The following is a 22,748-nucleotide window of genomic DNA, read 5'->3' as shown; positions in this document are numbered from 1 at the left end:
TGGTTGGATACTGAGAAGTGTAGAGCAACAGAGGGACCTTGTCCACAGATCCCTGAAGGCAGCAGGACAGGTAGATAAGGTGGTTAAGAAGGCATTCGGGATACTTGCCTTTATTACCCAATGCATAGAATATAAGGACAGGGAGGTTATGCTTGAACTGTATAAAACACTAGTTAGACCGCAGCTAGATTACAGGAAAGATGTGATTGCACTAGAGAGGGTACAGAGGAGATTTACGAGGATGGAGAATTTTAGCTGTGAGGAAAGATTGGATAGGCTGGGGTTGTTTTCTTTGGAACAGAGGAGGCTGAGGGGAGACCTGATTGAGGTGTATAAAATTATGAGGAGCCTGGATAGAATGCACAGCTCAGATCTATTTCCCTTAGCAGAGGAGTCAATAACCAGGGGGCATAGATTTAAAGTAATTGGTAGAAGGATTTGAGGAGAAATGTTTACACCCAGAGGATGGTGGTGGTCTGGAACTCACTGCTTGAAAGGCCGAAACCCTCATAGCATTTTAAAAGTACGGATATGCACTTGAATTGCTGTAACCTATAGGGCTATGGACTAAGAACTGGAAAGTGGGATTAGGCTGGATAGCTCTTTGTCGGCCAGCACGGACACAGTGGGCCGAAATGGCCTCCTTCTGTGCTGTAAATTTCTATGATTCTATGATGTCAACTTGGTAGTTCTGCAACACAAATCCTATGTTACTCATTGCTGAATATCAAGTTGTGTGGCACATAATTAGTTAATCGTTTCTTATATTGCCTTCCTATCACAGTGGTAAGTTAGTAGTAGTATGTGCATTTAAAAATATATTCTTTCCAGGCTGACTATCACAAATGCAATGAAAGCAAATGCGGTTAGCTTTCTAGAACAAATAAACAGGTATTTTCACTAACCAGATGTGATGCTCATTTGTTGCCCTAAAGAGAGCTGTTTTCCTGATTTTAGTTCCCTGTGGAGGCAATATCACCACTTACAATGGCACAATCTACTCTCCTGGCTATCCAAATGAATATCCAAACTCGCAGGACTGCACATGGCTAGTGACGGTGCCTGTAGGCTATGGGATTCACGTCAACTTAACTCTGCTGCAGACTGAACTTGGCAATGATTTCATTACGATATGGTATGAATTTCTATTCAATCATGAACCAACCCTTGTTGCACATTTCGCAGTGTGTCATCCACACTAATAGCCTGCTTCTAAGTGCACTGCAAATTTGTATTTGTCGGGACGGCAACAGAGCAACTGAAAATATTGATTAGTCGAGTTGGATCTTGACATTAGTATGCAGGTCTCCTCCTCTGGAAACCAAAAGAAAAATATGGCATAAACGGAAAGGCTCTAGTGGTCCAGGAGTGTGGTGGACTCCCAGAACCTTCGATCCCCAGAAGTGCAGACCACCTCGCTGGTCATCTACTGATAGGAGATTCGCTGTTCCAAGCACCAGCCCACAACTTTCCCCAATCGCAGAAGCACTAGTGCACCCATCCCTATAGGAGCCTTTGCCACTTTTTCAGAATTTCCATGCTTCCCTCTCTCTTTTGTTGATCTGCAGTAACCATTTACACATCTTCAGGGTCTCAGATAAATATTTTACTTTTCTAATTTCTCTCATTTTTGCCTTTTTTGTCACACCATTATCACTTCCGGCATTTAATCATCTCTCCTCCATATAATCACAGATCTTTGGTTTTTTTCTCCTCCATTCCTTTTCTCTAGCTCTGTTTCTCCTTAAAAGTTGTTGATCTATAGCATCTCCTGGCTCTGACAGAAGGCCAACAACCTGAAATGTTAACCCTACCTTCCTCTCTTCACAGATGCTGCCTGACCCGCTGAGTGTTTCCACCATTTTCTACTTTTAGTTCTCTTGTTCTGGATTTGGTTTAAGGCTATGAACCAGGTGGATGGTGTAAGGTGGATTTAAGCTATAAATTAAAAGTCACTGTGAAAGTCGCACAGGTCATTTAATTTAGCACCACCCACATGGCCTCATTGGGAGGTGTCTGTCACTATAAACTTGGAGCATGGCATAATTTGTTCATTCTGATCTGAATTAAAGATAACCTCAGGCATATAAGAAGGACTTTGTTGCCTCAGTTAACCATTGCCAATGTATACATTGGGAGAAGGGAAAAGAAGAAGAGTTTGTCATGAAACATGGGTATCATAAAATCCAATGTCCTGGTCTAGGAGGTGTCTCACCTGAACCTTTTTTGGCCAATGGGTTAACAATATCTCCGGATCACACCAATACATAAGTCCTTTTCTCAGTTTTGAAAGTCATAATGACCTACATGAAGATACAAAATATATATGGAAGCATGCTGAGGTAAATATGTTCTGATTTTTCTTTCTTTCGCTGTGGTGGGTTGTGCCTTCAGCTGCCAAGGCCGTAAGCTTTGGAATTCCCTTAAACCTCTCCGCCTCTCTACCTCTCTTTCCTCCTTTAAGACGCTCCTTAAAATCTACCTCTTTGACCAATCTGCCCTAATATCTCCTTCTGAGGCTCGGTGTCAAATTTTGTTTGATAATGCTCCTGTGAAGCATCTTGGGACGTTAAAGGCACTATATAAATGTAAGTTCTGTTGTTGCTGCAGGGAGTCTCATGGGGACTGGGTGATGAAGTGGGCAGTTTAAATTGATTCAACTGACAATCAGTGCAGTTCTGGAAGAGAAGAATTGAAAGCTATTGTGGGAAGGTGGGAAGGTAGACTTGATTTATCAAATAGGAGGTGGATGTGTTTGGGCTCAAGGGCCTATTTCTGTGCCTGCAAATATCATGGGAGTGAAATTCCTCCAAATCAAAAGGTTGGTGTTGAATCAAAACAGGAAAACTCATTTTATACTCATGGCGATTATTTGATAAAACTGCTGGCAGAAGAACTGTGATGCTCCTTATGTTTTATTTACCTTTATGTGCCCCATTTCCTCAGATAATGAATTTGATGTTTGATTTTCTTCTGCATTCAGGGACGGAGCTCAGCAAAGTGCACCCCAGCTGGGGGTATTCAGTGGGACTTCGACTAAAGAATCCACATACAGCTCTTCAAATCAGATTCTTAACAAGTTTCACAGTGATACGGCAAATGGAGGCCTATTTGTTTTAAACTTTTATGGTCAGTGGGTATATATTTTGTCGTCTTCTATCTCCACACTGTCCATCAGTGTCTCCAGCTCCATATCAGTGAACCTGTTGGCTCTCCTTGCACCTCTTACACCAGCCATCCTTCCAACCTCCTTCCCCCCTCCCCCAGGGCCTTGCTGCAAACCCTGGTTGGCTCATTAGAAACCCTTACCTGCATGCTGAATTTCTCAGTGGTGATAACGCTCAAATTAAGACAGCCACACCGCTGAACAATCACTTTGGAAGGGTTCATTAGCACTGGAATCCATTTGTTCACTTTTGTAACTGAATATGGGATGGCCCAGCCATGAAAGAATTTTGGTGCTAATGGCCACAAAAAAGTGGGGGGACTGAATTTCGGGCCCAATATCTCTCAGCTGTTACCAGGCGAGTAACAGATTACACAGCTGTACTTCAGATTCACAGTGACAGTTTGACTCTTCCTCCCGGCATAAAAAGTATTTATCTGCACCAAGGCTGTACCAAATTTTTTAAAAAAGGTTAAAAGGGGCATTTTACTGTATTGGACTCTTGATATACAATTCTGTTCTTGGACAAGAGGGCAGCCCAGGTCTCTGCCAGCATTGCTCTACGGCCCAGATCTCTCACAACGGTACAGCTCAGACTTATGATGTGATCTAAATAATTAAAGGCATGAATTGCATCATACTGCTATCTGGGACTGTACATCAGCACAGCCTTACAATAAATGTTCGAGCATACTGTTTCCAGTGGAATATTAATGGTTTTATCGGTGCAAAAAATTTACAACATCTAAAACCAAGACCATTTCTCTGAACGATTGGGCAACATCTGGAACTAAAGCCATTTTTCTAAAACAGGATTTTAAAGCTGAAATCTTTTATGTGATTTTTAAAACAAAATCAATAGTATTTTTTGAACAGAGCTCATCATCATCATGGAAAAGTTACTTCATCCAATGGTATTTTCTTAAGTCATTTACATATTGGGTGCTGGGATTTCTTTATTCAGGCAATAAACTGGGACCTTCACTGTTGCTCTCTGCACATGTAGTCCTACCGTGACTCAGGTAGAGAGAGAGAAAAATATAAAGAGAAAAATAACAGCAAAGTAGAGAGCACTGTGCATGTGGAGCTGAGAGCTTAGGAGGATAAAAGTCTCCAATCATTACAGCATAACCTAGTTTGAGTCTGCAATATTGAGAACACGTATCACTGAACAGATTTATCTAGACTGTAGAATAAGAAAATAAATTATGGAACATGAAATGATCATTTGGCCCAGCAAGGCCATTTTTATTTTGCAGGACATGCACTGCCCATTCCAGTATTCACGGCACTCAGCCCCATTCATCTTCTGAGAGGATTATCATTTATGTTTTTCCTGCCCTCTGTTCATCCGTTTACTTTGTGAATTACAATATTATCTGCCAGTGGTAAAGTAAAATATGCAATTTCAATCACCCCTTGTGTACAACAGCAACAGCAATCTTCTATTCCTCCCAGGGACTGCAAGGCTGAGCCTCAGCAACAAACCTTTTCTTACTGAAGCTATCCTATAATGTCCCTGGGCTCTGTTAAAATATAATTGTGTTGGATATGACAAATACTTTAAAAGAGTAGCTTTTGCCTGAGCGGCAGATCATTTGAAGTATGAATGCTAATTTAATTCTGCGTTTCCACTGGGGAAAAAAGCGAGAACCTTTAAAGCTGCTTTGAACATTGAGAGCAATAATGCCACTAATACACTCCACATCGTGCGCTCATAATGCATTCATTTTTTACTTTTTCATGCCGCGTCTCAAGCTCACCTATGCGGCATGGAAATTAGCCATTTAGTGACAAGTATACAACTCATTATAGGTGTGAGACAAGAGCTTAATTATGATGGGATAGCCACTATTATTCACCCAACCAGGGTGTCAGGCCACAGCTCACCTCCAGTAATGAGCTTCGTTCGTCTCCATCTTTTGACACCCACCTACGACTGTGTTGTTTAGACCTCAACATTATACAGTGCTGACAGCGTTCCTTTTCCCTGCTGTCAGTTTAATTGCCATACTAAGTGAATTTTGCTCAATCTAGCATGATAATGTGGAGTAGAAAAATATAAAGTTGAAGTCATACTTCAGTTGTAAGAGAAGACATAAAAGGGATGGACTAACATATCCATTTGGTCGGGCTTATTGCTTCGCTACTAAAGACCAAGATGGTACATTGAAGGTACACTGGGTGTCGCACTTGGTTTAAACATGAATCTTTCTTCTTTGGGACTGAATTTGCAATTGAGCCAGATTGACAGAATGAAAGCCCCCTCTGATGACTGTAACAGGCCTAAGTGGAAAGAGTTCAGGTACTGTCAAGTCAGTTCCTAGTGGGTGTGAATTCTCGGCTCCAAACTGCTGATAATTATCCACTAACTGGCACTAAATTGGCACTCATATCCAGTCAGGCCATTAGGTTGGCTGGTATGGGAAATGGAAATGTCACGCCAATGCAGTAAGGGGTGCTTGAGATGCATAATTGGGAACCGTGCCAAGGAAGGTATAATGAACATTTTAACTAGTTCTGTACCTGACCAAAGAATGCTTGACACTGGCATTAGGTCTCAAAATAAAAAACATGATTCCTCCAGTACACATATGCTTTACTTCAACAAACACAAGAAATCAGGAAGACTTCAAAATAAATAAACATTTCAGATGGTACAATGATACCTGGTTAGGGTGGTCATACAAATCTCTTACAACAAGCCACTGGAATTTCTGCGATTATTCTCTTTTGCTTTACAGCAAAAATGTGTATATTTGAGACTCAGAAAACACCGTTGCATGTTGCCACATCATTTAAATGAGTTATGTGTCTGTGTTAGGCTTCTGGCTTTCTCCCAACACCTTTACTCCTATAATGGGCTGATCTTTCGAGACTGAATTTGGTCATCGCAAGTTAGAGTTGTGTTGTGTTGGTGAACTCAGATATGGACACATTCTAGGGACTCCAGATCATCCACACTTGTTTTCAAGTGCCACTGTATACACCAGCATAAAAATTACATGGCCGTACCTTAGACTCAGTCACTAGGAATATAAACATGATTATTAGATAAAATGGAAGAAATTAGACCATTTTACTAGTGGTCACCCAATCATTGCTATCCACACAGCACCATAAACTGAGGTTGGGTTGTAAGCCAGGGGAGTTGGCTGCACTCATGGTGGAGTCAAGGGAGGCAGGATGCAGACTTTCCTCAGCAACTTCTCTGACTGACCTGCCAACTTTCTTCCTGCTCTTAAACCTGGTGGCGTATGTGACTAGGTTTCCTCCACAGTCCACCCCCTCCATCATAAATCTTACCCACAAAAGGCTTCCGCGTTTTTAAATTGCATTCTGGCCTTTTCCCCTGCAGCGGCCTCAGCTGCAGGCATTTGTCCGTCTCTGATCCGAATGCCTACAACTGGATACTCCAATTAGAAGCCCTTTTTCGTACTCCTAACGTAGAGCTGATTACAAGGAATTACTTGGAGTCAGGCAGGAAGCTCCACTTTAGGGTTGGGTTGGATAGGGAGCTAGCTGCCTTAGGTTTGAAAAATGTTACGTGCTGCAAAAAATAACCCTCCGCCTAGGTTAAACGTTACTGGCTAAAATCTCAGAGAAAATGAAGGAAATGTCAGAGACCCTCATTTCGCTTTAAGCTTTTCAGGAGTCAAATTTGATTTCAGCAGTAGCACAAAATGGGCGATTGCGAATCAGCAGCCTGTGTTACACCCAGGCCAAGTTTGTTTTGCCAGTGAAGGAGCTCTGGAATTCCCCCCCTTAAGCCTCTCTCTTCTCTCTCCTCTATTAAGACGTTCCTTAAAACCTACCTCTCTGAGCAAGCTTTTAGCCACCTGTTCAAATATCTCTTTCTCAAGTCTGGTGGCCATTATTATTTGATTATGCTCCTGTGAAACGCCTTGGGATACTTTACTACATTGCAGGTGCTATATAAACGATTGTGGTTCAAGGGGCAGGGTTGATTACAAGGAAACAAAATGGGTCCTGTTAGTGAGACGCTCTATCTAGTGGGCCACATTGCCCTCCTTTGTATCCTGTTGGTGTGATGCTCTATTAAAAGGGGTCATACTTCAGTCCTATATTGCACATCAGAGCTCACGCGTTTTCCTGTATTTCCTCTCTACCTGTCCGACCCCTCAACAGCTTCCTTGCTTGCCCGTTCTTTTCCCCAAACTGGATCCCTCTTGTCTTTCTCCCACCTGATCTAGCTTTGTTAAATGGCTGTTGGTGCTGCCATCGTGGAGGTCAGGGATCATTCCCAGCTATCCCAGACTCTCCTGCATCTGATTCTCACTGTAGGAAATAGATTGATTTGACATTTCAGGAGGAACTGGGGAGGCCCCACCTCCCTGGATCAGCAGGAGATCTATAATTACTGATAATTACAAAGGTATATTGAGTAGAAGGACAAGTAGATCACATGGGGGAGGAAGAGGGAAGTTTGTCAAACCGGAATCTTTTAGATGATGTTTTTCTTTTTCATTTTACTTGCTGAACCCCGTATCTCGGGTGAACATGGTCGGTTAGCACTCAGATTTCCCGGCAAGGCCCCACTCCCCTTCAAAGCTCTCATGTTAGTTGCTTAGTAATTACAAAATATCTTAAAACCCGTCCACTTCAATAGAGTTCCCTTCTCCTTCCTTAAGAATAGCTTATAATTTAACATTGGATGAGATGCAGTAATTAGAACTGTAACACTGCCATTCTTATTGTTTCACAGCTTATCAGCTGAGGAAATGTCGTCCTCCCGTCTCTGTGCCAAATGCTGAAATATTCACTGAAGACGAAGAGTTTGAAATCGGTAATTGTGCTAACTATTTTTGTTGTAATTAATCACGTCACTGTTTCGAAGTGTGCCCTGTTCGTAACACATTTAATTTGTCTCTCAGAGTGAAAATAACAAGGTTTGGCTCAAGCCTTGAGCTTCACAATAATCTGGTAGCTTCAGGTTGCTAAATTAGGACCGAAGTGTTTAATGTTTCTTCATTTAGTTGTTTACTTGGATATCCAGGGGCTTTTCATCCCAGTATCAGTGCTGGAACAGGAAGGCCATACAACAAAGCAGAGGAGGCCTGCACTGAGGAGAAATGTTAGGGTTTCCTTAGAGGAGGCTTATGCTCAGATAAGCCTCCTTCATAAGGGACCCCAAAAAAACATGAAATTAAAAATAAAAATCTTCTGGGGTTAACGAGGCAGCCCTGGACGCCCAGCTGGGCTTTATGTCCACTGGCTGGCAGGCCAGTAAGCCTTGTTTCACTCAGTGGGGCAGCAAGGAAACTCCCAGCCTGGGAATCTGTCCCACTGCTTATGGTCCCATTGGCTATATCCATTTACTTCTCACAGGTGTGATTGGAAATTATGAAATATGCTTTGTCCTATTCCTGATTCTGTATCTCTCCATGGCACTGTGCACCTGGATTATGTAAGGTGCGCAGCTTATGGCTGCTAGGTGATTTGGTCGCTGGTCTTCATCCGAACTGCTGCAGATCCAACTGCTTTTGTCCAGCTCCCGCCCTCCCCCCGTCCAGCTCCCGCCCTCCCCTTGTCCGCCTCCCGCCCTCCCCTCATCAGGCTCCCGGCCTCCCTTGTCTGGCCTATGCCATCTTCTGTGCAGACCCTGCCTTCCACTGAACAACTCTCTCTGACGGCATGACTGAGATCAGAACTTGCCAAAGGGGAGGCTGGGAGGAAATCACTTTTACAGGTCCATGGTCTACCATTCCAGTGAAATCCATGTTATACACTAACCCCACCACCACGTGGCTAACAGTAGTTGGGGGGGGAAATCACCTGATGAGAAGAAAAGACATGAGGATCCATTGAACTGAGTTGGGCTGGACTTTAGAAAAATGGACGAGAATATTTGAGGTAGTCTCCACTTTCTATGCTTTGTCTATTTGTTGTGCAGTAACTCTTCTCTTTTATACACCAAGGTGACATTATCAAGTACCAGTGCATTCCTGGATTTACACTGATTGGAAATGAAATATTAACATGTCGTATGGGAACGCATCTCCAGTTCGAAGGGCCACCTCCATCTTGTGAAGGTACATATTAGGAAAATTTCATGGAATAACAATGAGTACTGTGGCAGGAGCTAACTGTAGGTGCAGCTGAATTCTGCCTCCGATGTGGCTTGAGAAATGATGCTTTATTCCTGATGGTTTGTTTATGCTTACTTTGTTTTCAATTTATCGGTTTTGTTGTTGTTTTGCCTGTAGTAGCAGCCGTGAGTGAGTAAACCATCGATTCACATCTGAGAGCCTTGCACAACTTCCTTGTGGTTTTACACACACGCTCGCCATGTGGTGTTCCATCCATTGATTTAAATTTGTTTCATTTATTTTTAATTAGAAAGGAACTAGAATGCCAATCAAATACTGTGAAATCTTGTACAGCTCAAAATCGACTCTGTAACATGACTGACTGCACCATTATTGACGGTGTGAGCAATGTATGCAGGCCGAAGCATAGCAGGAATGATTGTACCCTTGCTAATTATGAGGAGCCCTTCTCCAGGCATGTATTTATGAGGACTAACTACACCATTGCTGAGTATATCTGGATCTGTATATCATAGAGCCATAGAAAAATTATGACACAGAAGGAGGCCATTTGGCCCATCATGTCCGTGCCGGTTGAAAAAGAGCTACCCAGCCGAATCCCATCTTCCAGCACTAGGTCTGAAGCCCTGTAGATTACGGCAGTTCAAGTGCACATCAAGTACCTTTTAAAAGTGATGAGGGGTTCTGCCTCTACCACATTTGTAGGCAGTGGATTCCAAACCCCCACCACCCTCTGGGTGAAAAAATGTTTCCTCATCTCCCCTCTAATCCTTCTACCAATTACTTTAAATCTATGCCCCCTGGTTATTGACCCCTCTGCTAAGGGAAATAGGTCCTTTCTATCCACTCCATCTAAGCCCCTCAATTAAATCTCCTCTCAGCCTCCTCTGTTCCAAGGAAAAGGACCCCAGCCTTATCCAATATTTCCACATAGCTAAAATTTTCCAGTCCTGGCAGCATCCTCGTAAATCCCCTCTGTACCCTCTTTAGTGCAATCATATCCTTCGGGCTGGATTTTCGGCTTTGGTGTTTTTGGGGCGGTAATGGCGGCGTGGCGGTAAAGTTTGCGCCCGGGAACAGTTTGCGCCTCAGTCAGTAACATTGGACAGCTAGGCCCTGAGTCGGGGGGGTGCATCGCTAAGGGAGGCATTGTACACCTCTCTTGGTCGCTAGCATGGGAAACTCCCGAGCTAAAGAGCCGGGCCAGGAGCGCTCTGAGAGACGCCTGAGGAGAAACAAACCCCTAAAAAAAAAACCCCAAACAAAAATATTCTCACAACAATGCCCATGCCACCACAACATAAATCGCAAAAAAATGAAAAGAAAAACCAATCACACTTACCTTAGGAGTCCATTACTTACCTCTCCGCAGTCGGTATCGTTGGACCGCCTGATTTGCCAGGCATTCACTGCGGGGCGCACTTCGGGGCATACGGGTTGGGCAAGAGTCATAACTCGTGCCGGTGTCACAAGCAGCTCTTCTGGGTGGTGCTGCTCCACGCTGCTGCAAAACCGGACACGAGGATCACTGCGGGGCGCTGGAGGCTGACCGCCCGACCAGAAGCCCTCACCACCGCCATTGCCGCCGCTCCGGGGCGAAAAACGGAGCACAGAAGACTCAAAAATCCACCCATTCCTTAATATGGTGACCAGAACTGCACACAGTACTAAAGCTGTGGCCTAACTCGTGCTGTATACAGTATATCAGCACTGTGTGAGGAACATAAGAACATAAGAAATAGGAGCAGGAGTAGTCCATTTGGCCCCTCGAGCCTGCTCTGTCATTCAATAAGATCATGGCTGATCTGATCTTGGCTTCAACTCCATTTCCTTGCCTGCTCCCCGTAACCCTTGACTCCCCTATAGTTCAAAAATCTGTCTATCTCCACCTTAAATATATTCAATGACCCAGCCTCCACAGCTCTCTGGAGTAGGGAATTCCAAAGATTCATTATCCTCTGAGAGAAGAAATTCTTCCTCATCTCCATTTTAAATGGGCAACCCCTTATTCTGAAACTATGCCCCCTTGTTCTAAATTTCCCCCACGAGGGGAAACATCCTCTCTGCATCTACCCTGTCAAGCCCCCTCAGAATCTTGTATGTTTCAACACAGTCACCTGTTATTCTTCTAAACTCCAATGAATATAAGCCCAACCTGCTCAACCTCCCTTCATAAGACACAAGGAGTTTATCTGGATCTGAATAACATTGATGATGTCGTACACTGTGGGCATTGGTCCTTTACCGAGGTTTCTAAATATGCAGAAGATGTCCAGTTGGTTGCACACCAGGATTGTTCATGTGTGGATATGATTAGAGATTAATTGCGAGCTATGCCTCAGAGACAGCTTTGAAAGTCCATTTAGGACATGCTGTCCAATGTCACACAGAGCTTTATTCACTTGTAAAGTCCCACATTTATTTTCAGCTATTTGAATTACAAAACTGCTTTGTACTTGTTGCCTTTATAGAAGCTATTTCTGTACAGCATGTGAGAACTCCATTATAAAACATAGCCAGTTCCTTATTTTAAAAGCACCTGTACATTCATAGGGATGACTGTCCTTCCAGTTTGACAAAGCAGAAGCAAAGCCACCACAGGAGGCGCTGTTGTGCTGTGTGCTTCAGTTCAGAGCAAACTATTAGCCCTGAAATTCCGGTTGGAGGCTTCTTTCGGACGAACGCCTCCGACCGGAGAATTTTTCTGAAAGTACCCGGTGGTCCCAGACGAGCATGGAATTCTGTTGGGAAGGCCTTCTCTTGCCACGCTGTGAAGCGCGCTCCCGTCCTCGAGGTTCCCATGCAGAAGTGCAGTCGTGTGTGACTGCTCAGCCAATCAGGTAAAGTATTCTCAATTACCAGCAATGGGAACACAAATCTATGAGTTCTCATTCTATTAATTGAGAAAAAAAAACCAAATACAATAACACCAAATAAAAAATGAAAAACACACCTCACATAATTAAAATGAATTGAAATTAAAGTTAATAAATATCTTAGAGAAAAAAATGTTTCCGAGTTTTTAAGGCGTTTTTTAAATTATGGTTTAAAATAAATTTAACGTAGTGGGCAGGGTTGTTAAAAAAATAAAATGTGTTTTATTAAGTTTATTTTTTATGTTTTAAATGTGTTTTAAAACTCTTACGCCTGTAAAAATAAGCTATGTGCCTACTTTTATCAGGCGCAAGAGTTTTGAGGACATTTGCTGGGCAAGATATGGGTAAATACCGCAATCTTGCCCTGGCAAATGTCCTCGTTCCCGATATGTGGATGATCTGAGCTTGACAGATGGGAAAAGCTGGTTTTCAGTGCATGCGCATTGTATGCTGGAAACCGGCTTTTGTGATACCTTCCCTGGTCCATACACACTCTGTACGGACCCGGGGAGGCCGAGATTTCAGGGCCATTATTCACTGCACAACATTGCCACTTAACGCCAGGAAATGAGAACTGCATGAAGAAAAAGAAAATCTTGTTTTGTGCTGAGTAAAAAGGGCCACTGGAGGGAGGTTCACCGTGAGCTTTTTATTACGCACAGCGGATTATTCATGATTTCTCTCCACAAGGATTGTCGAAAAACAACCAAGATGAGGGGAATGGGATCTCCAGACCTGAGTGGGAGTAAAAGGAGCATAAATGCTGCTAGTTCTCCTTTCAAAAATACAGTTTAGGTGTAGTACTTTTTAACGTTGTATTTTAGAAGATTTAATGATAGCACACAGTACTTTAACCCCTGACATTTGATTCAAATCCAGCCCCCTCCACAGCCTGTAAGTGCTCTATATAACATTAATTTGAACAATCCTAGTTTAGTTCCTCAAAGGCCCAAGTCCTCAGTTCAGTGTTACAAAGGCAGACAGTGAGGATAGAATTGGAAATGGAAAATTTGCATTGATATAATGTGAGGATGAAGGCACCATGTTGAAGAAGAGTACAAGGAGCGTGATTGTGTGTCTGCCCCATGCCTTGCCCAGTAAGAATATAAGAATTAGGAGCAGGAGTAGGCCATTAGGCCCCTCGAGCCTGGTCCTGATGGCAATTAAAATGATAAAGAAGGAAAACCAAGAAGGGTTTGTTTCATTTGAGGATAAAATTTCAACAAATATACAAACATAACAATTATTTCCCTAAAATAAATGTGTCTGTAGCTCAATCTCGAAATGTGTTGCAAATACATGACCTCTTTACCATTCATCTCTCTCAGCATAAGGGTTGATCCATAATTAGATTCGATTGATTATCCATCTCAGTCAGTGGCCATTGTCCCAATGGCTGATTATTAAAAATTACCTACTGTTTACAATCTATGATTAAAAGATTTGAGTGCTTTGGGTGAGTGGCGAGGTGAGCTGTCATTTCCCATGGATCAATGCTCAAGCCCTGGGCTGGGATTGATTCCACTCACGTTCTACAGGGAGATTTTCAACTCGTGTCACTTTGTAACAAAATGCCTAAAAGTATTTATCTTGCCAGAATATCGTAACAAGGATTGCCATCTTTTTCTGGATGACCAAAAACCAAGCAGAGTCAGATCAACAGTCAGGAAAATTATGATAGGAATATGGGTGTAATTGTTTGTCTTTGGCGAGAGGTTCACCGATTATCAGATACTCAGTTACATGCCTGAATTCCACAATCTCCGCTCCAGTTCCCGCAAAACATTCACCCCGTGGTTTCGGAAGAACCTAACTGATTGTTACTTTTGTGCTATCTGCAACAGCAGACTTAGGGACGTTAAATGCTCACAGGGTAACATAGAGGTGACCTTGGCAATGTCCCAGTAATATGCACTTTACAGGCTGCAGAGTGGCTTGGTAACGGGAACATATTTAATAGTCGTGTAAAAATTTATAATGAAAATAACCATAACAGTAAAATGAAGATCACCCTCTGGCTCCCACCTGGCAAATGGAAAGAAAGCTGTGTGCTCCAGAAAAAGGATGTCTGTCTTCATCGATTTGTGCCCGTTACTTCATATGGTACATCATTAAAGGCACAGGGTAATAACAGATATCAGCAATGGAGCTGCTTGACATCACTTAATTTCAGCACGTTATTTTACCAAAATTTATATTGGACAATGTCAATAATATTCAGACACACTTACTCACCAAATTTATTGTGGTCTTGGTTTTTAATGGTCTCTTTCTTGTCTCACCTGTCGCTCTCTCCTCTCTCCCCTCTCTCTTTCTCTCTATCAGAGTGTATTTCTCTTTCCGTTACTCCCTGCTCTCTCTTTCTCTCTCCTGACCTGTCTTCCTTTCTCACTGGTTTGACCCTCTTGCCTGTTTCTCCTCCATCGCATCTCTGTTACTTTGCTCTCCCTCTCTCTCTCTCTACCTCAGAGTGTATTCCCCTCTCTCTCTCTCTCCCTCTCTCAGTGTATTCCTCTCTCTCTCTCGGAGTGTATTCTCCCCCCCCCCCCCTTTATCTCTCTCTCTCTCTCTCTCTCTCTCTCTCTCTCTCTCTCTCTCTCTCTGTATTCCCCTCCCTCTCTCTCTCGCTCTAAGTGTATTCCCTTCCCCTCTCCCTCTCTCTCTCGGAGTGTATTCCCCTCTCTCTCTCTTACTTTCTTCCCCATGCTGATTTGGTAGTCACAAAGTTAGATTATATTCCATAGAACAGACTGACCCTCCTATTTAAACAGCAAGTTCTGCACTTATCTTTGCTTTGATGAAGAGATCTGCATTTCAAAAATTGTCTTTTGATTAAACTAAACATAGAAACATAGAAACATAGAAAAATAGGTACAGGAGTAGGCCATTCGGCCCTTCAAGCCTGCACCGCCATTCAATAAGATCATGGCTGATCATTCCTTCAGTACCCCTTTCCTGCTTTTTCTCCATACTCCTTGATCCCCTTAACTGTAAGAGCCATATCTAACTCCCTCTTGAATATATCCAGTGAACTGGCATCAACAACTCTCTGCGGCAGGGAATTCCACAGGTTAACAACTCTCTGAGTGAAGAAGTTTCTCCTCATCTCAGTCCTAAATGGCCTACCCCTTATCCTAAGACTATGTCCCCTGGTTCTGGACTTCCCCAACATCGGGAACATTCTTCCCGCATCTAACCTGTCCAGTACCATCAGAATCTTATATATTTCTACAAGATCCCCTCTCATCATTCTAAACTCCAGTGAATAAAGGCCTAGTTGATCCAGTGTCTCCTCATATGACCGCCCAGCCATCCCTGGAATCAGTCTGGTGAACCTTCGCTGCACTCGCTCAATAGCAAGAACGTCCTTCCTCAGACTAGGAGACCAAAACTGAACACAATATTCCAGGTGAGGCCTCACTAAGGCCCTGTACAACTGCAGTAAGACCCTCCTGCTTCTATATTCAAATCCCCTAGCTATGAAGGCCAACATAACATTTGCCTTCTTTACCGCCTGCTGTACCTGCGTGCCCACTTTCAGTGACTGATGAACCATGACACCCAGGTCTCGTTGCACCTTCCCTTTTCCTAGTCTGCCGCCATTCAGATAATATTCTGCCTTCGTGTTTTTACCCCCAAAATGGATAACCTCACATTCATCCACATTATACTGCATCTACCATGCATTTGCCCACTCACCTAACCTGTCCAAGTCACCCTGCAGCCTCTTAGCGCCCTCCTCGCAGCTCACACCGCCACCCAGTTTAGTGTCATCTGCAAACTTGGAGACATTACACTCTATTCCTTCATCCAAATCATTACTGTATATTGTAAAGAGCTGGGGTCCCAGCACTGAGCCCTGCAGCACTCCACTAGTCACTGTCTGCCATTCTGAAAAGGACCCATTTATCCCGACTCTCTGCTTCCTGTCTGCCAACTAGTTCCATATCTACATCAGTATATTACCCCCAATACCATGTGCTTTGATTTTGCAAAACAATCTCTCGTGCGGGACCTTGTCAAAAGCCTTCTGAAAGTCCAAATACACCACATCCACTGGTTCTCCCTTTCCACTCTGCTAGTTACATCCTCAAAAAATTCCAGAAGATTCGTCAAGCATGATTTCCCTTTCATAAATCCATGCTGACTTGGACCGATCCTGTCACTGCTTTCCAAATGCGCTGCTATTTCGTCCTTCATGATCGATTCCAACATTTTCCCCACTACTGATGTCAAGCTAACTGGTCTATAATTACCCGTTTTCTCTCTCCCTCCTTTTTAAAAAAGTGGCGTTACATTCGCTACCTTCCAGTCCATGGCTACTGATCCAGAGTCGATAGACTGTGGAAAATGATCACCAATGCATCCACTATTTCTAGGGCCACTTCCTTGAGCACTCTAGGATGCAGACTATCAGGCCCCGGTGATTTATCGGCCTTCAATCCGATCAATTTCCCTAACACAATTTCCCGCCGAATAAGGATATCCTTCAGTTCCTCCTTCTCACTCGACCCACTGTCCCCGAGTATCTTCGGAAGGTTATCTGTATCTTCCTTCGTGAAGACAGAACCAAAGTATTGGTTCAATTGGTCTTTGTTCCCCATTATAATTTCACTTGAATCCGACTGCAAGGGACCTACGTTTGTCTTTACTAATCTTTTTCTCTTCACATATTTATAGAAGCTTTTGTAATCAGTTTTTATATTCCCTGCAAGCTTCCTCTTGTACTCTATTTTCCCCCTCTTAATTAAACCCTTAGTCCCCCTCTGTTGAATTCTAAATTTTTCCCAGTCCTCAGGTTTGTTGCTTTTTCTAGCCAATTTATATGCCTCTTCCTTGGCTTTAACATTATCCTTAATTTCCTTTGTTAGCCATGGTTGAGCCACCTTCCAAGTTTTATTTTTACTCCAGACAGGGATGTACATTTGCTGAAGTTCATCCATGTGATCTTTAAATGTTTGCCATTGCTTATCCACCGTCAACCCTTTTAGTATCGTTTGCCAGTCTATTCTAGCCAATTCACGCCTCATACCGTCGAAGTTACCTTTCCTTAAGTTCAGGACCCTAGTTTCCAAATTAACTTTGTCACTCTCCATCTTAATAAGGAATTCGGCCATATTATGGTCACTTTTCCGCAAGGGGCCTCGCACAACAAGATTGCTAATTAGTCCCTTCTCATTACACAATATCCAGTCTAGGATGGCCAGCTTCCTGGTTGGTTCCTCGACATATTGGTCCAGAAAACCATCCCTAATACACTCCAGGAAATGCTCCTCCACCGAATTGCTACCAGTTAGGTTAGCCCAATCAATGTATAGATTAAAGTCGCCCATGATTACTGCTGTACCTTTATTGCACACTTCCCTTATTTCTTGTTTGATGCTGTCCCCAACATCACAACTACTATTTGGTGGTCTATACACAACACCCACTAGCGTTTTCTGCCCTTTGGAATTCCGCAGCTTAACCCATACCAATTCCACATCATCCAGGCTAATGTCCTTCCTTACAATTGTATTGAATTCATCTTTAACCAGCAATGCCACCCCACCTCCTTTTCCATTCTGTCTATCCTTCCTAAATGCTGAATACCCTTGGATGTTGAGTTCCCAGCCTTGGTCCCCCTGGAGCCATGTTTCCGTGATGCCAATCACTTCGTATCTGTTAACTGCTATCTGCGCAGTTAATTCATCCACCTTATTCTGAATACTCCTCGCATTGAGGCACAGAGCCTTCAGGCTTGTATTTTAACACACTTTGCCCCTTTAGAATTTTGCTGTAATGTGGCCCTTTTTGTTTTTTGCCTTGGGTTTCTCTGCCCTCCACTTTTACTATTCTCCTTTCTATATTTTGCTTCTGTTTCCTTTTTATTTCCCTCTGTCTCCCTGCATACGTACCCATCCCCTTGCCATATTAGTTTAACTCCTCCCCAACAGCACGAGCAAACACTCCCCCTAGGACATTGGTTCCGGTCCTGCCCAGGTGCAGACCGTCCGGTTTGTACTGGTCCCACCTCCCCCAGAACCGGTTCCAATGTCCCAGGAATTTGAATCCCTCCCTTCAAGCCACCTATTCATCTGAGCAATCCTGCGATTCCTTCTCTGACTAGCACGTGGCACTGATAGCAATCCTGAGATTACCACTTTTGAGGTCCTACTTTTTAATTTAGCTCCTAGCTCCCTAAGCAAGTTACCTACTGGCCAAAAATCTCGAACATACTAATTAAAGTGCATTTTACGTTCAGCCTCTTCCTTCCTCACAGCCACAGCCGATCACACAGTGTAAGACTTGAGCGAGGTGTCCACATGCTGGCAGCAGATGGTGCCTGTATGGCCAATAATCGGGGCGAGCCTTCTGTGAGGTTGCTGCTTTGCTCCTCATGGCGCACAGCAAAAACAGCCACACTTCTGCTGTCGATGGTCTCAACACTTGTGCTTTGTAAAGACGATGGACAGATAAACACCAAAGCTCATCCATCTTAAAGTTCGTTGTTATCCCTTGGCGTTTACCACACTCCTGTTCATGACAGGGTTCACCATAAACCCCCCTAAGATTTCTGGCAGCTGAGCTTCTCCACCAAAGGTCCCTGCTGGTGCCGCACAGCCCAGCGGCAGCACAGTTTGAACAAGATGTCTTTGCAGCCCATTTATTGAGGTGAACATTTGCCTATATGTCTTTGAGAAAGAGGGCGAGTGTGATTGTGTACAGAAAGGGGAGGATAAAAAGAGATGTCAAGGCCGCAGAGAAGGTGCAGAATAGGTTAATTGAGATAATATTAGAGATAAGAAGCTTTAGTTATGAAGAGAGACCAGAGATAATAGGGCTCTATTCATTAAAAGATGGAGGGGTAGAAATTACACTACGCCGGAAACAGGACGCACCTACCCTTTTCAAAATGTTTTGGCCGATTCGGCAAAATTCAGCTCCTTGGGGTTTTTTTTCCCCCGGTGAGGCGGAAGTGGTTCATCATGGGGGCGGAACTGGGAACGGAGCAGTGTGGCCGTCACTAGCGGAGCGGGACGGAATGTCCTCAGCTGTCAGTCATGAGCACCGCACTGATGACATCATCACACTGGCGCATCACAATGTCTCTCCCCTTCCGTTAAAGGGGAGAGCTGCTGTGGACTCTGCAGATAATTTAGTTAGGTTCACTGGGCCACCAGGGAGGGTTTCGGCCAGGCCAGCTACCTGGGGGTGCCAGGCTGCCTGTTGGCGGGCCAGGTTGAACCCGGGGGCATAATAGTCGGCCCGACCTGTTAGTCGACCGACAAAATAAGTTACATGGCAGACGCGGCAGTGTGCCCTCCCCTTTAAGGGCGGCCATGCTGCCATTTCACACAGAGTGCACCAACAACAAAAGCTGTCAGAGGCACCAGCCGGTGGCGGGGCCTCTGCCGCGGAACAATTTTGTATAAGGGGCAATTTTGCGAGGGCAATTTTGCAAGTGGGTCCCTGACAGACGGTAAGGGGTCGGCGCAAGCACGCCGCGACGGGAAAATGGGCAGAGCGGTGCTGAGGTAGTGCAATTTCTAAAATGGCAGCCCCTCCACGGAGAGTTGGCGGCCATTCCGCAGCGCTCTGTGGCCGGTGTTTCCTGGCGGCCAGCGGCCTTGTTGGGAGGGGCAATTTCGGCCCCAGAAGGTTAAGAGGAGATCTAATAGAGATGTTCAAAATTTAAGCAGTTTTGACATCGTAAATTGGAGGAAACTATTTCCACTGGTCAGAGAATCAACAACCAGGGAGCATGAATCTAAGATCACCACCAAAAAAAGGAAGGGAAATATTAGGATTTTTTTTTTAAATGCAGGGGGTTGTTAGCACACGGAATTCTCTACCAGGTACTGTGGTGAAAGATGAATCCATAATAGCTTTTAAAAGGAATATGGATAAATATTTGAAGAAGAAAACGTGGCTTCGTCAGCGGACAGAGCAAGGGAATGATACTGTGTGGGTAGATCTTGCCAAGAGCCAGCGTGGGCTGGCCTTCCTCTGTGCTGTAAAATTCTACGACTCTGTGAAGGTTAGGTCTTTGATCTCGATTTCGAACAGCGACAAGAAGAACAGTAAAATGAAGAGAGTGATTCAGGAAGATAGCAGGTCTCTCCATTTTACAGCTACTCTCTGGGACCATTTCACATGATATAAACCTGCCCTGGGACTCATTGGTGCAGGGCAGTTTTGAGCAAAAAGTTAGTGAACTATTCAAAATGTATCATTGTAAATAAACCATCACTCACTCACTCCACTGAAGGCAGAGTCCATATGCCCAGTAACAACTGTCAATGCTATAATTTAGTTGAACAGCGCATACTTATTTGTGCTGCAGTATGTATTTTCTGTAGCTGCTGCTGACTGCGCTGTATTTGTAGCAGCCTCAGAACAAAGCACAGTGAATATGACGTTAATGTGGGTTGATCTGTGGTGCAGAATGAACTTGAACCGAGTGCCTGAAATTAAGTCAGGCCTGGAAATTGAAAATGCTGCTTGGATGTGACTATCTCTGTAGCAGCGGTGGTACCTTAAGCTGTGAGAAGTAATAGCACCTGAGATGAAAATGGACTGAGAACCAATATACATACAGCAGACATAGAGGGGGAGAAATTGGGGTCATTTGTGTCTCCAGTTAGCACCCTCAGAGGGCGCTAGTAGGGCGCAAATGACTTTGAACCCGGGCGCAGTGCCACTACCATCTCCCGCTGAAGTTTAGCAGTCATGATAATCAGTAGTGCTTAGCTCTGCTGCGCCAACAACGTCATCAGCATGCGCAGAAACCTGTTTTTGCCCCAGATCAAATATTTGGCGACAGATTTATGGGATGCATACATGGTGGCCAGCCGCTCGCTAGTTAAACGGGAGGTGGTGTGCCGTGAATAAAAAATTGGCCATCTTACTTGTCGCGGCCTATTGCCTCCTTGAATGCCGGGTCCGTGCCACGATCTGGCGGCCCGGTGCTCCGCTTGAGTGCCAGGCTGATGGCATGGCACCCTGCTCTCCAGTGGTCCAGGTCGGGCCTCAGAGAGTCTGCAACTTGGCCCTCCCCTTTAACAAAGAGGAGGGCCCCTCTTATGCGGCAGTGCCACGTAGCCCAGTGCGTAGCTCCAGCCCCTTTAGCGAACACTCCACTTCCTCTCAGGGGCGGTAACCTCAATTTCTGGAGTGGGCAGGACTTCCGTGCCTGGCGCAGGAACACAGATGTTACCACCCACAAACGGGGTGTTATGCAATTTCCCGGCCAAAGTGTGATGTAGTACAGGGTACTCATAGTATATTCACATCAGTATTCTTCTGTTCAACAAAGTATGATGTTTCTTTTGTGGGTACCTTGTAATGTTTCCTCAGTTTTCTCCCTTTTCTGGTCCCCCTCCTACACTTTGGCAAGTGGCTCCAAACCCTCCACCGATTCAGCTGCCAACCAATAAAAGAAAAAAGATCGACTTTGCACTTATATCGTGCCATTCCTGATCTCAGGACATCCTAAAGTGCTTTACAGCCAATTAAGTGTAGTCATAGTTGTAATGTAGGAAACATGGTAGCAAGGACTCAGTGCTGGGATTTTTGTGGTATAGATCAATGATTTGGACTTGAATGCTGGGGGTATGATTAAGAAGTTTGCAGATGACACTAAAATAGGCTGTGTGGATGATAATGATAATGAAGAAGAAAGCAGCAGACTGTACTGGTCAGGTGGGCGAAACTGGCAAATGGAACTCAATCCGGATAAGTGTGAGGTAATGCATTTGGGGAGGTCTAACAAGGCAAGGGAATACACAGAAAAGTGTAGAGGAACAAAGGGACCTTGGAGTGCAGGTCCACAGATCCCTAAAGGTAGCAGGCCAGGTAGATAAGGTGGTTAAGAAGGCATATGGAATACTTTCCTTTATTAGTCGAGGCATGGAATACAAGTGGAAGGAAGTTATGCTTGAGATGTATAAAACACTGGTTAGGCCACAGCTGGAGTACTGTGTGCAGTTCTGGTCGCCACATTACAGGAAAGATGTGATTGCACTGGAAAGGGTGCAGAGGAGATTAACAAGAATGTTGCCTGAACTGGAGAATTTTGGCTATGAGGAAAGATTGGAGTTGATGGGTCTGTTTTCTTTGGGGAGACCTGATTGAGGTGTATAAAATTATGAGGGGCCTGGATAGAGTGGATAGGAAGGACCTGTTTTCCTTGGCAGATGGGGTCAACAACCAGGGGACATAAATTTAAAGTAACTGGGGGAAGGTTTAGAGGAGATATGAGGGGAACTTTCTTCACCCAGTGGGTGGTGGGGGTCTGGAACTCACTGCATGAAAGGGTGTTAGAGGCAGAAACCCTCACCACATTTAAAACATACGTGGATGTGCATTTAAAGTGCCGTAACCTACAGGGCTATAGACCAAGAGCTGGAACGTGGGATTAGGCTGGATAGCTCTTGGTCGGCCGGCACAGACACAATGAGCCGAAATGGCCTCCTTCCGTGCTGTAAATTTCTATGATTCTATGATAATGACCAAATAATCTGTTTTATTAGTGAACAGTTGGTTGAGGGACTGGGCACTGGGGAGAACTCCCCTGTTGTTCTTTGAAAGTGTTGTAGCATCTTTTACGCCCACCTGAGAGAGCAGACGGGAGTTCGGTTTAACATCTCGACT

General features: G+C 44.3%; 1 protein-coding gene across 1 annotated transcript in view; it reads left to right on the top strand.

Annotated features, from left to right (window-relative positions):
• Window positions 1-22,748, top strand: part of csmd2 (CUB and Sushi multiple domains 2) — a 778,395-nt gene that overhangs the window by 560,087 nt on the left and 195,560 nt on the right. The window contains exons 38-41 of the mRNA XM_070898713.1: window positions 958-1,135; window positions 2,984-3,129; window positions 7,893-7,973; window positions 9,106-9,219. Of these exons, the coding sequence (XP_070754814.1) occupies window positions 958-1,135; window positions 2,984-3,129; window positions 7,893-7,973; window positions 9,106-9,219 (519 nt within the window). The remainder of the gene's footprint in view (window positions 1-957; window positions 1,136-2,983; window positions 3,130-7,892; window positions 7,974-9,105; window positions 9,220-22,748) is intronic.

The sequence above is a fragment of the Pristiophorus japonicus genome, chromosome 14 (genome assembly GCF_044704955.1).
Source record: "Pristiophorus japonicus isolate sPriJap1 chromosome 14, sPriJap1.hap1, whole genome shotgun sequence".
Lineage (NCBI taxonomy): Eukaryota > Metazoa > Chordata > Chondrichthyes > Pristiophoridae > Pristiophorus > Pristiophorus japonicus.
Note: the sequence above shows the minus strand (reverse complement) of the source record. Positions and strands in the feature narration are given on the sequence as shown.